At 41.9% G+C, this 16,105-nt stretch overlaps 1 protein-coding gene across 2 annotated transcripts in view; it reads right to left on the bottom strand.

The window, feature by feature from the left end:
- The window catches only part of BZW2 (basic leucine zipper and W2 domains 2), a 36,004-nt gene that overhangs the window by 8,256 nt on the left and 11,643 nt on the right, over window positions 1–16,105 (bottom strand). For both annotated transcript variants that reach the window (XM_086467774.1, XM_086467775.1), the window contains 5 exons: window positions 11,604–11,739; window positions 7,214–7,323; window positions 5,174–5,344; window positions 4,528–4,674; window positions 129–267 (listed from right to left, as the gene is read on the bottom strand). In XM_086467774.1, coding sequence (XP_086323900.1) covers window positions 129–267; window positions 4,528–4,674; window positions 5,174–5,344; window positions 7,214–7,323; window positions 11,604–11,739 — 703 coding nt within the window. The remainder of the gene's footprint in view (window positions 1–128; window positions 268–4,527; window positions 4,675–5,173; window positions 5,345–7,213; window positions 7,324–11,603; window positions 11,740–16,105) is intronic.

Genomic DNA, 16,105 nt, shown 5'->3' with positions numbered 1-16,105 from the left:
GAGTTCAGCTCCAACACAACCTGCTCATACGCAAGACCTGGAGAACGTCTGTTTCCTGTTACATCATAGGTGAGCGGCTGGCGCAGAGAACCCACGCCCAGGATACAACAGTGGATATAGGCTTTTACCTTTGTAAAAGAGTACCACTATCTTCTGAAAGGCTTTCATGAAGTGGATGTTGTCATAACAGTACTCCTGCACCTTCTGGAGAAGGATCAACTCTGACTGGCCTTGAGTGCTGAACACAGCAAGCAGGGGGGCGTATTGCTGAAAGGAAGAGAGGGTAAAAACCAAAATGCATGTAGGTATACTGAAAATAAAAACAAGCAAATAACAATTTTTAATGTACGCATCGTGAATTTTATCCCTGAAAATTTGTCTCACAGAAACCTTAGATGCCAACTGCATTTACTTAAACACCTACAATGCATATACTTAAATACCCATGAGCTTTGGTAAGATGTGCTGCATGCTGTGAGCTGAAGTTCAGTACCACTTATCGATACTGAATTTGGAAAAGTCAATTTATAAAGTTCACGTCTCGAAGTGCTGCTGTTTACACATTTCACAAGGTAGCATGACTCAGGAGTGATGCTCCATTGATGTTTGTAATGAAAGACATCCAACGCCAAAGTGCATGAAAACGCACATCTCTAGTTTCCGAAGTCCCAGGAAACTGAATTAAATTAAATTATTCCAGGTTAACTGTGATCACGTGTCATTATTTTTTTCGCATTATTACAATCAGAGTATCATGACAACCTTTGCTTTGGTAAACAGCAATGTTTTCAAAGCACAGTATTAACGGCTAATGTTATTCTGACAAGACAGCAGCAGTACCTTTCATTGTCTTTCTCTGGAGTTTCTTAATATAATAAAAGATAAAGCAAGAACTTTTTTGTTAGGCATTTTTTCCCTCTTATTTCAGACATTAAAATTAGAAACTACATTAAAAGGACCACATCCTGTTCACTCTTTCCGTAAGAACTACATTGCTCATATCCATCTCTCCAATTGCCTTTTGTCTTAGCCTGTGACAAGTCCAGCTAAGACTGCAACCTTAAATTTAAGGTAATATTAAGAGCATTTTTCAGAGCTGAAGGAAAGACAAATTACCCTTGATCTTCAGAGCCCTTGGCCAAATATACAGTAAGGTTACTTTTTAAATTGTTCTTGCACTGATCAGCTCAGCCTTTCTTCATCAGTTTTCAGTAACACTCCCAGTTTGGCATTTTTCAGCTGGATTTACAATGCCATGGCACAGCGGAGGTCTGGTCTGTGAGACCAGGGCTGCCAGTGGACGCAGTCGGGTAACAAAGCGCCCACCACCAGCAGCACCGAAAGTACGGTGAAAGTACGTACGCTTCAGGACTTCTCTACAAAAGGCTAAATCCTGAGGGTTTATGATCCATGGTAAAAAAAAAAAAAAACAAACTATTAAAAGGTATTAAAACCAACTGAAATTTTAAAGAATGTCTTTTGCAAAATAATTATCAGCTATTAACTTAAAGAAAGAGAGAGCAAGAAATCACACAGCAACTGTAACAAGGGCAGCTAGGCACGCAGACAGTATTATTCCTCTGGAAGAAACTCCCTTACAAAGTAACTACAAGAAATGATGAGGTGTCGTTAACACCAGAGGCTGAGTTTTTCCCCTTCTTGAAGGCACAGCCACATGTTTAGACACGTTACTGTTTTGGTAAAAACACTGCAAAACTTGAGCGGCCTCTGGGTAGCAAGACATCCTCTTTTTCCTCTTTTGGCCCTTGAAGCACCCACCCGGTACCTCAGCAAGTTGCAGGGAGGCAGGACAATATACCCTGCAGTTCGTTTGTTTAATAGCCTCAGCAGAACCCGCCGCCATCCACGGGTTTGTGAAGTGCTGCTGTCGATAAGCACTAAGTAATTTATAATAAAAACCCTATCTGTCCAGTTTAGGAGGACGATACCTTCATTTTCCCACATCGGGCTGACGCCCTTCGCATTCCTCTCACTCCCCACCTGGTACAGACTTACAGTTGTAAGTGCCACAAGTGCCTGACTGACTAAGGAACCACACCATTCGCTTCCTCTCATTGCTGGCTGAGCTAAGTGGCATTATTTTCCATTTGCCTCAGGTTAGGCAGCAGCAGGTCAGCAGCTGCAGCGTCACACCACAGCCTTGCCTGCAGAGCGAATTGTCTGGAGGATTCTCCCCACCCACGGGGAACATCTCTTCTCTGCGCTGGAGGTGGCCTAGGGGCTAAGCCCTAATGTCATAGTGAGGTTACTGGGACAGTCAGGAGCTTATATGGTCAGAGACAGGGTTTAACAGCTTGCCCCATCTCCTCCCGAGCTCAGCTCCTGCCAGCCCTGCCATAGGGATGGCACACATGACATTTACTGCGCTGCCTGAGTAGGCTGGTTCACGGCTGCCCACCACCTCCATTAGGAAGCCACCCACCCAGTAAGGCTTGTCAAGAACTGTAAACTAGGTGAATATTCTGTGCCTTGATACATTTTTTCAGGGCGCTTTGTATGTATACAGCTTACTAAAAGAAATCTAATAAGCTAAAGAGACTGGTACCCAGATGTCAAAGCGCTGGGAACTGTGCTTTGTGAAAGTTACCTGTCAGCTACAGCCATACAAGAATAAATCTCACCACCTGGCATGTCCCGTGTCAAGTACGTATTTATACGCATCCTGACTCACGCCAGCAGGGCACAACAACTCCAAGATTGTTTAAGGACACAGGAACGAGGCTCTGTCACGCTAACAGCGTTAATCTGATTTCTGGAGTTGGCTCACGCATTGGGTCAGCTGAGAGCCCAAAGACAGGGATCTAAGATCTTTCTCTACCTACCCATAGAGGCAGGATGTGAAACAAACGCTGTTCAGTTTTGAACACCGAGACGTAAAGCGGCAGCTGGCAAAGTCTAAATTTGCTATTTCTACTGGTTCTGTTAAAAATCTTACCTGGAAGTGCAAACAGCAAATACCCCACACAGATTTGTCCGCTGTTAAAAACAGTGGATGTAGCTAGAAAGACGCTTATCTTGTATAAGCAAGATGCCTTACACAACTCAGTGGTGTTAAGATACATAACTGATGGCTTGGGTCAGTGAGATGCATAGGGCTAAGCATCCAGTCAACAATATTTGTACAAAGCCAGCTGTGTTTCTCTTTTCACAACGTTAAAATATTCCAAAAACTGTTTGATAATTTGCCCTGCAGTACTAGACAATAAATCTCAATGGATGCCCTGTTACAATTCAAAGAGATATAATAAATTTTTACATCAAAAGAACAAGAAAAACAATGTCTCTCCTCCTTCCGGAAACTGCCTCGTCCTTCTACTGCTATTTAGGTCACCTAAGAAGACTTTAAGGCATTCAGTTTTGCCATCAAAGACTACACAAGATCCCAAGCGACAACATTTCTAGGAACAGTGATTGGGAAACCAAATTCAGATGAAAGGACAGCAGTAGTAGGAGCTAAACCAACGTGGGAATTCCAAGTATGGAGAGGCAGCCAACATGAAGAAGAAAGGAATTGAGATCAAGCTTCAGATCCATTTTACCATAACGAATAAAGTACAGATTGCCTCTGTCCTAGGGCAAATCTTTGCAGCCCTAGCTATAAGGGAGTATGCTCTTGCTCATGATGGTTTACCAGCTTAAAAGTACTAATTCTGCTGAAAAGCCTCTCTGCCTCTGTTCTCAGTCCAAGTGTCTTTCACTGCGCAATTCCTTCAGACTTAGATGAGGAATACGAACCATAGGAATGACTCCAATGCCTCTGCATTGGTTTTGGGTCTTTTTTCCACTCCAAGATCTTAAGGGTTTTGGTACCAACACGCAATTGTGACACTAAGCAAACTACATCCCGTCTTTCTACGCCTTCAGTTCTCCCATCCACAAGGACAGCACCTGGATCAGAGAGCAGCCACACTATACACAGCACGTGCTCTCAAGCCAGCTCCTGGCTGAGTAGCTGACAAGTCGCTGAGTATCCAGCTCCCACAGCCAACACCGGCAACAACCGTTTCCCAGATTCTGAGCTCAGCAGTCCTGCCCGGATCTAACCCGCTCTGCGCAAAGCCAGCACAGGTGCCGCCTTCGCCGTGCTCCCAGAACTTCTTTGCTTCTGGCAAAGACATTGCAAAGGCAGCTCCTGCAGGCTTACTAGCCAGGTCTGAGCCAGGTCTGAGCAGAGCTGACTCTCAGCATTTGCTTAACGTTGTCCCCAGTGCAAGGAGCCTCTCGGGATCTAGCGCACTGAGAAAGCACAGCCCAGCTCAGGCTGTGACCGCCTCCGCTTGCCCTGGCTCTCCGCGCCGTACGCCTCAGGGCATTCAACAATCTGAGCTACCTCGATTCTGCGCTCATTTGACTAAAGGAGAAGGGACTATACACAATGCTTGGTGTGCTCCGTTGTCAGCCCTCAAAACTCTCCATCTCCTGGGTTTAAACAGGTGAAAATCGACAGCTGAAGAACCTACTCTGGTCATTCACAGCAGCCCTTCCTCTCTTCACCCGTGCACGCACCTTTAGATGTTTGAGGGCTTGCTCTGCAACCAGCTCTTCTTTCTTGTTCCATTCCACAGCATTCATAACACAGGTCCACAGGAGACCAATCACTGCCGGCTCTGGTAGCTCATTTCTTTTCATTTCCTCTTTTACATAAAGCACTACCTGGAGCAGGAAAGAAACGGCTGTCTTAAGCAACATTTCCAGTCAACCAGAAACAACGCTGACTTACGAAATACTTGCAGGCACTTACAAATAACACCACGGTATAGAAGTAATAAGAAACAAAATTAGAACAAGAATAATAAGAAGGAAGCATTTAGCATGCTTTTATTTAGAACATTACTGTAACTTGACTACAAGTGTTGTCCCTCCCCTCCAACCTAACAGCTAACCCAGTTAAATGAAACACATTCTCATCAAGCATAAACGAACAAAAAAATCCCCTGTAGTCAGCTGCACTTGTAAATCCAGAGGATGTTTTGTTGCTTTAGTCTTAAGCACAGAGTGAAGTGATGAATAAATTAACGAAAACCAGAGGAAATCTACGATGTGCTCATATCTGTTCCCCTCTACCTAGTGTTGATTTAAGTCTTTGACTATGATTATATAAACAGAAAGTTGTAAAAAAAAATCCCAAAACCAAAACCATACCACTCTTTACCTCTTTAATTGGGCATTCCTGAGAGAGACGTTCTTGTAGCTCTTTTTGAAGTTCTTTACGAGTCCCCAGTGACTGCTGAACTCTAAGGAAATCTGAGAGCTCTTTTAGACCTGCTTCAGTAAAATACTTGGCAAAATGGTCCACATTCTGCCGGTTGGCTGGAAATAGTTCCTAAAAAGACAGGGATGCTCTCTGTTAAATAAATCATCAACTATGACCCTTGACAGAATGGAAGGAGCATTTCTTAAGAATGAACAGTGGGAATCACCTGGTACCGCGCTTAAAAAAACCCAGTCAATGCTTGTATAAACACTGGAAACGTCTCAATTCGTGTTGTTGTGTTTCATTATAGCGGAGGGAAAAAATGATGGCCAGTTACACAAAAACCCTAAAACCCACTCCACGTGAAGTGCACGTGCTTGTGAACAGCCGTGAGCTTCAGAGGCTGCTCAAAACAGTCCTCAGAGAAACTATACCTCTTCCAGATTCCAAGAGCCTTGTAGAGAAAGTACAAAGGCAGAGATGGTAAAGCCATCGCATCCACGTTTCCCGTGCCCTCCCAGTGCATCCACAGCCATGTCTGAAGAGAAGCACACCCAGCAATACTAAGTGGCCCAGGCACCCTGGTCCGACGTCACTACCCTGCTGAGCAACAACTGCCACTAATGCATCATTTAACAAAAATCACAAAATCCACTATGTACTGTTAACGTTAACTCCTGTAGGCATTTCCAATTCAAAGACACCGTCATCTATGATTTATGAAAGTTCAGCTACTTAGAAAAGGTAAAATTTTTCTTAAAAATTACTAAGGCAAATGCCCCGTCTTGGCAAGGATTCAATCACGTTTGCTGACCATCCAGTTCTTGGTGTCTGACAATGATTTGTGGGACGGATAAGGTTTGGTTTTTTTTTTTAAACAAGGAAGCTAGAGACCCTCAATCCCTTTACTTACTGAAAATGAGATTAAGAAGAAACTTTCATGAAGGCATCTATGCAAGCCAACATCATCTGATACTTTATGGTTGTTTAATATAGCAGCATAATGAGAGCCAACAGCTGAAAGTTTCAGTCAGTCAAGTTTGAAATAGAAATAAGATGCGGTTTGCTTTTTCCCCCTCTTTAATTAACAGTGTAATTAGCCCATTTCCCAGCTTTATGGCAAATTATTTATGACTTGGACTCTTAAAATCAAACACAAATTGAAGAGATGAAGGGGTGTGAGAGGCTGCATCACTTTTGAAAGATTCTTGCTTAATCATAAATTATTGAGGCAGAAACAGGAAATATTGCTGAAATTCTCCAGGCGGTGCCACACAGGATGTAGCGGATTTGATTGGATTATCGCAGCAGCAATCTTTTGGAGGATTAAAAAACCCCCTATTGATGTCGGAAAGGCACTGGAGAGGAAAGGCACATGACATTGCTGCATATTCATAGATACTGTAAATACCTCAGGCCGTTGCCCAGAACACAGGTTTTGAGCCCAAAGGCTGAAAAAGCCTTCTTGCATTGCTCCTTTTAGGTCTGCTGTCATCACTGCAGGACCATTTATGCTACCCAGATGGCTACTGCTGCAGAAAACTAGCTTACTGTGCTTTTGCTATGCTTAAACACTGTCACTTTGGAAACTTATATTCTAATCATAACCCTTTATACTTTATTTATTATTTACAACAGTAAAACAGATTTCAAAAAATTAAAAGTCCACACGCACAGCTGCCGGTGGCGTGTCTCTTGCTAGCAGTGGTTAGGAAAGAAATAAATCATTTCATTCCCAAGCCCCATATATACAGTCTTTCAGAAGGCATTTAACTACAGGAAAAATAGAGACAGAATGTAAAAACATGTGATATTTAATATTTCTGAACCTGTACCAATGCTACAGCCATAACAATATTGCTGTGATTCAAAATATTTAAAAAATGCTAAGAGAGTCTGAGGGGGAGTTAACATGCTTACAGCAAACTACCATCTGCATTTTATTTCCTTCTCTTTCTCAAAGAGAGATAAGGATTATTGGAAATATATCGTACTTACTAGCAATCTCTTATCGAGGTTGGCTTTTCTTAAAGCAGAGGTAACAGAATTGGCATCTTTCTCTGCCATCCATGCTTTAAAAAGCTTTACAGCGAAAGAGGCTGCAATCCCTGTTTGAGAAAAAACACAAAACACGCTTCAGCAATTTTCAACATGAATTTAGAGACGGCTATAAGAATTACAAGGTTACCAAATGATTACAAAAATACGGAATGAAAACACATTTATGACAACGGGACTGACACGTAGAGCTGAAATGCTGATTTTTTTCCTATATTGCAGTATTAATTTTCTGAAGTATGCCAGATTGTTTGAAAAATCTTTTCATTCTGTATCACCCACCTCCATTCAATTGTTCCAAGATTTTCTTTGCAATTATTTTTCCTACCTCCCCAATTTACAGAACAAGGCCAGTGCAAAAGGCAAAACTGTGCGTTAAATCAGTTGGGAAACAAAGGCACAAAATAATAAAGGATAGTCAGGAACAAGACCTGAAAACACATTATCTTCAAGGGGCTTTTTAGCAAGTCCTGGAACAGGGGACTTCAGTACCCCAGTAATAGTAACTTTGGAACTTCAAGGTATCTGATTGTATCCCAACCTCCTAGGGGGCATTTAGTAGCTGGTAGGACCAGGCACAAATACTATTTTAAGTGGAAAAATTCCCTCCTCAAATCACAACTTTGTGCATTAAATCAAACGAACGCTACCTCCGCTAGCTGTAGCCTTCCCATGAGCCTAGCCCCACACCTCCTATTTCCCGGAGCAGCAAAGCCACGGCTCTGCTCCAGGTTCTCGGCCGCGAGTGGCGAGCGCAGGGAGCTGAAAGCAGATGAAAGGTCTCAGAGACAGAGACCCAGCCCAGCCTTGAGGAAGGTCCCCTGTAGGCCAGTTACGCTTCCCCGAACCCCACTCACACCAGTATTTGCAGTGCTATTGAGGGTGGTGATGACAATGATAACGGTACAACACGCTACAGCCAGTTGTTATCATTTTCATTTCACCTCCACACAGTCCTGAGGCTCTGAGAGCTGGATGGGACCTACTGGTAGGAAGTAGCTTCATCATTCTTAGCCGCTTTATAGATAACATCCACTTTTTTTATTTCTAGGATACAGTGACTAAATGAGTCATCAAATAAGAACAAAGAGATTATTCCCAGAGCAGGGTAAACTTTGTTAACACTCATTACAGACCTTGACTGTTATGACAGTTTTGGCGACCCTGAGCTTAGCTGTAAGGCATGATCCTTAGAGAAGTACTGGATGCACAACGCCATGCCAAGAGAGGCCTTCAAATACTACTTTGGGCTTGTTTCAAGTGTTGTACAAGTGTTTCCAAGTGAAACCAGCATGATGCAGTGATCGTAAGTACTCCTGGCTGACTAGTCAAGACTGACAAAGCCTGGTCAACCAACAGGGGACCTAGGTGGAACTGCCACCTGTAATTTCTGAACCCGCAAACCCAGTTCAGCACGTCCAACATGTGCTTGTGTTCGGTACCAAAACTGAATGGAATGGTCTGTCACCAAGCACTGTGCCAATACCCCTGTCCTAAACTCTTTTTCAAGTTTTAGCTTAAAACAAGCTTTATGCCAGTACCAATATTAGAGGGAGGTTGTTCTAGGGCTTCACTACCCACTTCGGTTCTCAAACTTACTTCTAATTTACAGCCCAAATTTATCATTGGCCATCCTATATTCTATTCATGTGCTGCCACCGTCTTTTCCTTTCAATAGCTCTTCTCTTTTTCTGGTTTGGGTTTTTTTTTTTGTTTTGTTTTCCTATTTACAGAAAGTAACTCCAGCCATTCATTTTATTGATTAACCCTGTTAGCTGCTCTTTGCATTTGCAATGGTTTTTCAGCATAGGTGTCAAGAAGGGTACACTTAATCCTGCTGAGGTTCCACCACTGCCTAGTCCTTCTGCTGTCTCTGCTAGAAATACATCAGACACCCCCAAAAGACATTTTTTTTCCATCTATGTATCACAGAAAAGGTAATGACAACACTAGAAAAGGGTAATCCTAAAATGAATTAGGTATTTGCCCTCAAATTTGACAGTTCTCCTGTCCGCACAATCTACCCTTATCTCACTTTCAGCCACTTTGCCAATGTCACAATTCCCACGCTGAGCAACAACGCCCTCAGCTCACTTAATTGTTTCCACACGTATTTTAACCTCACCTGCCTGCAGCATTGCTTTTTGTAAATCAAAGGAAGTACCAAGTTAATTCTTATATGATCTACCTGGCTTACACCTTGCTCTTTGTCCTGCTTGTCAATTATCTTGGCATCTTTAATTATTCTTCCATAAAAGATCTATTGTAGAACATTGATTGAACGATCTTTTCCTCAAATGCTGACACAGGTACATTTTTAGCAGATATAAACCAAGAACCAGAAGCACATGGAAGCTCCTGACAAAAGTTTAGGGCTTCTACAATATAAGTTCATAATGCAAATGGCATTTGTTCTAGGATTTATACATAACAATTGTATGCCTAAAATGTAACAAATTACTTGAGTTTTAAATCTCCGAGTTTTCAGATGCCTCTTGTCTTCCCATAACTAGGAACAGACTTTGATTTAAACACTTTGCAGGCAATCACCCTAAGACATGGATTAGTGCTTTTGTTTGAATTTTCTCCTAGTTTAATTCTGATTCCAAAAGCTGTGGGTGATGACAGAGCAAAGCTGCAGCTGTGGCTGTTCTTTCTGCAGCATTTAGAAAACAAATGGAATGGTTAGCATGCTGGAAACGAGAACATGAAGATAGAATACTTTTTTTTTTTTAAATGAAAGTTAGAATACATTTATAGCTAATATATAGCTCTTTAACGAAACCAAGATTTCATGAAAACTGTTCAAACTGACAGTGCATTTGGAATTATTCCAGGCAGTCAGTAACTGGCAGAGAAAGACATCGTTGAGCAAGCGTTTAGAAAATCAGGATGCCAAGGTAGATGGCTATAAATATCTAAATAAAAACCCTCAAAAAAAGGAAAAAAAAAAGTCACCTCGAAGAGGCATTATACCCTCAGACCGAAAGAACAGTTACTCATCACACGGTAAACGCAAGCCCACGGGAAAAGTGCGTCAATCACTGATCACTGCTGGTATGAAGGCAAAACGAGGGTTTGCACTAGGTTTGCGTGGCAAGGTTTTGGCAGCGGGGGAGCTACAGGGGTGTCCTCTCTGAGGAGCTGCTAGAAGCTTCCCCTGTGTCCAACAGAGCCAGCTCCAGCGGCTCCAAGATGGACCCACCGCTGGCCAAGGCCGAGCCCATCAGGGACGGTGGTAGCGCCTCTGGGGTGACGTGTTTAAGAAAGGGAAAAGTTACTGCGCAGGAGCAATTGCAGCCTGAGGGGAGCGAGAATATGTGAGAGAAGCAACTGCAGACACCAAGGTCGGTGAAGGAGGAGGGGGAGGAGGTTCTCCAGCTGCTGGAGCAGAGATTCCCCTGCAGCCTAGGAAGACCACGGTGAGGCAGGCTGTCCCCCTGCAGCCCGTGGAGATCCAAGGTGGAGCAAATGTCCCCTTGCATGCCAGAGCAGGGGAACAGTGTGAGGAGTCCTCCCCTTGAGGAGGAAGGAGCGGCAGAGACAGCGTGTGATGAACTGACCGCAACCCCCATTCCCCGTCCCCCTGTACCGCTCAGGGGGAGGAGGTAGAGAAATCAGGAATGCAGTTAAGCCCAGGAAGAAGGGAGGGGTAGGGGGAAGGTGTTTTAAAATTTAGTTTTCATTTTCTCATCATCCTATTCTGATATTGGTAATGTATTAAACTCATTTCCTCAAGCTGAGTCTGTTTTGCCCATGACAGTAATTGCTGGGTGATCTCCCTGTCCTTATCGCGACCCATGAGCCTTTCATCGTATTTTCTCTCCCTTGCCCAGCTGAGCAGGGGAGTGACAGAGCGGCTTTGGTGGGCACCTGGTGTCCAGCCAGGGTCAACCCACCACAGGGTTTGAATTTTTTTTTTCTTCCTCCTTCTGCAATATCCAGTGCACGTGCTCTCTGTCCCACTTCATGCTCACGTGCGCAAGATACTGGCAACACCTTAAAAAAATGCTAGTAGACACATCTCAGAAATAGAGGTTATACTTCACACTTTTATAGTATCACAGTAACACGGATATGCCACAGTTTTGCACGCACATGTATAACTTCCAAGAAACACAAATCCTTTGGGGTTTGTTTTTGCTTTCTGTTGCTTTTTTCCTATGTTTGACTGTCCTCTTATTGGATTTCACAAAGTTGGCCCTTGCTTCTGCTTTAAAATACTGATTTCTGTTGTACAGGTACAGGCTTCCAACACATAAAATACGTTGCAATAGAACACATCTCCTATTAAAGCTAACGTAAGAAAAAAGATCACATAGAAAATTACCTTCTTTGACTATATTGTCAGTGAAGAGGCTTGTTAAAATTGTAGCAGGAAGAGTCCCGTTGGCTAACAGGATGCCAGAAAGCATTGCCAGCTTTGTCTGTTCCGTCTCAGTAAAGGCTTTGAGAAACAGCAGAAGCTGTGGGTCAGACGAGAAAAAAAGAAAAGAACACAGATTTGAGCCATAAGCAATGATAACAGGTAGAGATGAATATTGGCAGATAGTTTAATTTCTTATTTCTCAAGAAGTCCCACTGTAATTAATAGCAATCACATCAAAATCTATCCTGAAGCATGGCAGCGCCATCTCACCGATCACTTATAATTTCGCTTTCTATAAGGACACAAGCACGTGGAATACGGCCTTACTCAGGGAGACAAGGCCTGTCTTCTCCAAATATATGTATATACGTGTAAAAATAAAAGTGCTTGTTAAAGGCTTGAAACCCACAGAAATTACAGGATCACAGACTTGCTGATTTCATCGGGCTGACAGGAGCCTGCCCATTCACATCTTCAGTCTTTGGACTAAGCCCCACACAGTTGCAGTTCATTTTCTAGGTTACAAAAGCTATTCCTCATGCCAACAATAAAAGGATGAAAAAGTTTCCTGTTTTCCTTTTGGGGAAAGGAACACAGCACAATCACAACAGATTTTCTATTGGCTAAAATAAGAAATGTATTTCAAGTTCAGACATTCTTGATAAGGCTGACAAAGGACAGACAGGAACGAAGGCTGTTTTAAGACCTCACCATTCCCACTACTAATTACAAGAGGAAACAAACAGCTTGAGAAAAAATTACAAATCTCGCCATCTTAAGTGCTTGAAGATCCGAACTACATATTTACCTCCTAAAAGTCTAAAAATGGCAATTAAGACTATTTTAAATATCTTTATTTCATAGGCTAAAATGAATGACTTGAAAGCATACTGAAGTACATTACACCTCTTTTCCTTTACATCAGTAAAAACATGCAAAATGAGATTCTGTCAGTAGCATTACTGTTAAAAATGTTTTCTTCACTTGTTGTTAGCAATCACAACACGGGTGATGGGAAAAAGGAGGCTAGACAGCAAAGGGCAGCCTCATTCGTTGCAAAAAGCTGCTGACTCGATCAGAAGCTAGCTTACAAATTTACTGTCACTGCAAAGAAGGGAAAAAAAAAAAAAAAAGAAGGAAAAACAGACTGCAAACACCCATTTCTGGAGGTAAAAAGGAATTCTCATTTCCTTCTCCAGCTACCAGTGCTTTATTCAGCCACCTTCTGCTGTCAAGACACCCTTTTTCCTCCTCCAAATGAGCAATAGATGCAATCACAGCAGAACAGCTCATTCCGATGGAAAATTCCCACCTGGTTTCCAAATTAAGGGTGCTTCTTCACTACCAAATCCTACCCCCACAAGGGGACACGGTATCACACGTGTCGCTGCCCTTGTTTGTTACCCCGGCCAGCGAGAGCTCTTCTCCAAGACACCTAAGCAGCTTATCGATAACTGTAGAGCTCTCCGAGTGCAGCGGTATGTTAAAAATCCGGATAACTAACCAAGTAAGTTATTAAAACTCACGCAGTGTTTTATGAATAGCTCTGCTCTGTATCAGTGAACAGAACTGAAAAAACCACCTCATTCATATGGTACTACTTACATAATAACATCAGCTTTAAATTACAGCTTACACAGGCCTGAATGATTAAACCACAGACAAATCATTCGGGCTTTTTTTTTTTTTTTTTTGCGGGCTTCAGCCAAATGAGTGCAACATGCAGTTTTAGCTTAAAAGAAAAATTATGAAACCATAAAATCTCAAGGTGTCATTTTATTTCAACAAACTGTGACTCACAACCAAAAAATGTACAAAAATTTGAGACGCAGATGAATGGAATTCTTATTTCTAAATACATGGATGAGAAACAAGCGGTGTGCTGTGTTTCCAAATGCAGCAATTAACTGGTATATACAATGGTGCAGGTAAAGCAACTCCAGGGCCACATTTCATGGGAAGATTGAAAATATTTTTACAGATTTTCAATATAAGCCTGGTGTAAAATGGAGACCTGGGGATTTAAAGCTTTTTTTTATACAAACTTTAGCAACGATACTGTACCAAAAGCAGATCAGCACATGGAAAAAAAAAAAAAAAAAAAGAGAATTAGACCTTTTGCTCTTTACTGTAAGTACTGAGACTGAGAATGTTAATGAAGAGGAAACCACTTTAGATCTCTATGCCGCCTACTTAACTCTTTTCCCTTCTGCTCCCACATAAGCAACAGATGAGGATTTTGATTAGAAAGTGGTCATGCTGACTACTTTAACATGACAGAGCATGTTTTGACATATTCTGAGCTGTAACCTCCACTGGGGTTTGTCAGTAATGGGTAGGTCATGAACAGTTATACCCACTCACGTCAGATTCGAAAGCAACAACGGGAGGAAATCCAGCTGCAAAGCCAGAGTTATGCAGTCCAAGGTGGAGAGGGATTCTAAGAGGACATCCAAATATCTATCAACTCTAGCTTTGAGAAATCTGTATTTGTTCTAACGTTTTAGAAGGTCTGAAATCACGTTACCTATGAAGCTCAACGCCTCATCCTCTTCCCTATCCTTTGAAACATGTTTCTCGAAAGTCTCTTCGTATGAATCTGAATTATGGTGTTCTTGAACTGCACCCCACTGCAGGATGTTTTGAGCAGGATCCTCGTCTTCTTCACGTCTCTCACTATTTAAAGTATTGTTGGTGCTACTAGCATAATTTTTGCTTTGCTAATATTTTTGAAAAGCAGCTCAAATAAACTTATACATGTCATTTTCTGCTGTTCAAGGATATTATTCTACACTTTCAAGCAATTTTGAAATACAGTCTAATTTAGGGGGAGGCTGGGTGATAGGAAGAATCAAAACCTTTAATAAACCCACTTAAAAACCATCAGAAAGAACAAAACGTTCAGCTCAAAGCTGTTGTTTCAGGTTTTTATCGTTGATTACTTTAAGAGCTCTTCTTTTACCATCATGATTAAAAACGTCAGCAGGGAAGTCACAAAATGTCCAAGTCACTTCAGAACAGTACCAAACCGCCCACAGAAAGTTCTCCAAGCCGATGCTTCCCTGCCGTTAGCCAAGCACTGCCATTACTGCTTTTGTTAGAGATACAGACCGATTCCAGGCATAAAATGAGCAGTTCTGGCTCACAATTTTGTATTTCTATCATAGCTATAAGAACTCCCACCTATTTAAGTGGGAGTTCAGAATGCCTAATAAGCACAAGACCAGACCTAATGTGCTGTTCCATGCTATTTTTGTCTTTAAAGAAAAAGTCTTTTAGGCACAAATTCTGGGCATAAAAGACACGCACAAGTAGACGTGCATGCAAAATTAAAAAGCATACAAGAGAAAGAAGTGCTTCTGCTCTCCTCTTGCGATGTGGAAACCTTAACAGGGAAAATTAAGGAGTTTTATCCACACAGGGAGTGTGGTGTCTTTTATATCTTCACTACCTGAAGTGCCCTGTTGCTTCAGCATCTGACATTTGTCACATCTGTAGGCAGCACTGAATTGTCAGTGAGAGAGAAGGCAGCTAACATAACAGGTACCCTCTGACTGCTTCTTGCCTTTCATTTACCTGCATCTCTGTACTCACCATCTGATCTCAGAATGTTAGTCTCCTCTCATTTCATAATTTCCAGCTTGATTTAGGGTTCTTTGATTAGGAAAACAGGAACACAAACAAAGGACTTCATAACATCTCCCATATGACTCAGTAATATTTACCACTGTTAAGACCAAAAATACACTTATCCACACTTTATCCCAATTTTGATAATCCAAAAACCTATATAGAATGCTACTTAAACATGCAAACACGCTATATAGACAGCTAATACAGCATTCTCCATCCACTGACCTGAACAGAAATACCTATCTAAGAAAGAAGAATGCAAATTTGGAACTGAGAATTTTACTGAAATTACTGCTAAATGTTGTCACAGGTCTGTGCCAGTACACTGGGCAGCACTGATACGAACTTAAGCTGCCTAAAAAAAACCAGCTGTGAGCAACGCACTTAAACATCTTTGTCTTCTGTTGAAATTTCTTGCACAAAATAATTTAGATGTAAAAATTTAGATGTATGGTTTGCTTACGTCACTAGAGGAAAGAATAACTGGCAATTTTGGGGGGAGAGAGTTAAGAGATAAAACATTTGAAAGCTAGAAGCAGACAAAAAAGGGAAAGGTGCTGGGAAATAATAATGTCCTACCGACAAAATCATGAACTAGAAGACATAAAGCAAATACTTGTACAAATACTGCCATTTAAGACAATCTCTCTTTCAAGAAGTCCCACTGATACCATCTGCTTCTTTAGAGTGAAACTGCTGGTACTGCCTTGTTTTTTTTTAGCACGACTTTTTCTGTGAGAAGAGCTAATTTTCCTCCAAGTGCTCTAGCTGCCTAATGAATCTGCCAAAAAAATCACTTTCATTGCTGGGACAGTGACCCATGAAACAAC

The sequence above is a fragment of the Leptosomus discolor genome, chromosome 7 (genome assembly GCF_034619465.1).
Source record: "Leptosomus discolor isolate bLepDis1 chromosome 7, bLepDis1.hap2, whole genome shotgun sequence".
Taxonomy (NCBI): Eukaryota; Metazoa; Chordata; class Aves; order Leptosomiformes; family Leptosomidae; genus Leptosomus; species Leptosomus discolor.
This window is presented reverse-complemented; position numbering and strand designations above follow the sequence as displayed.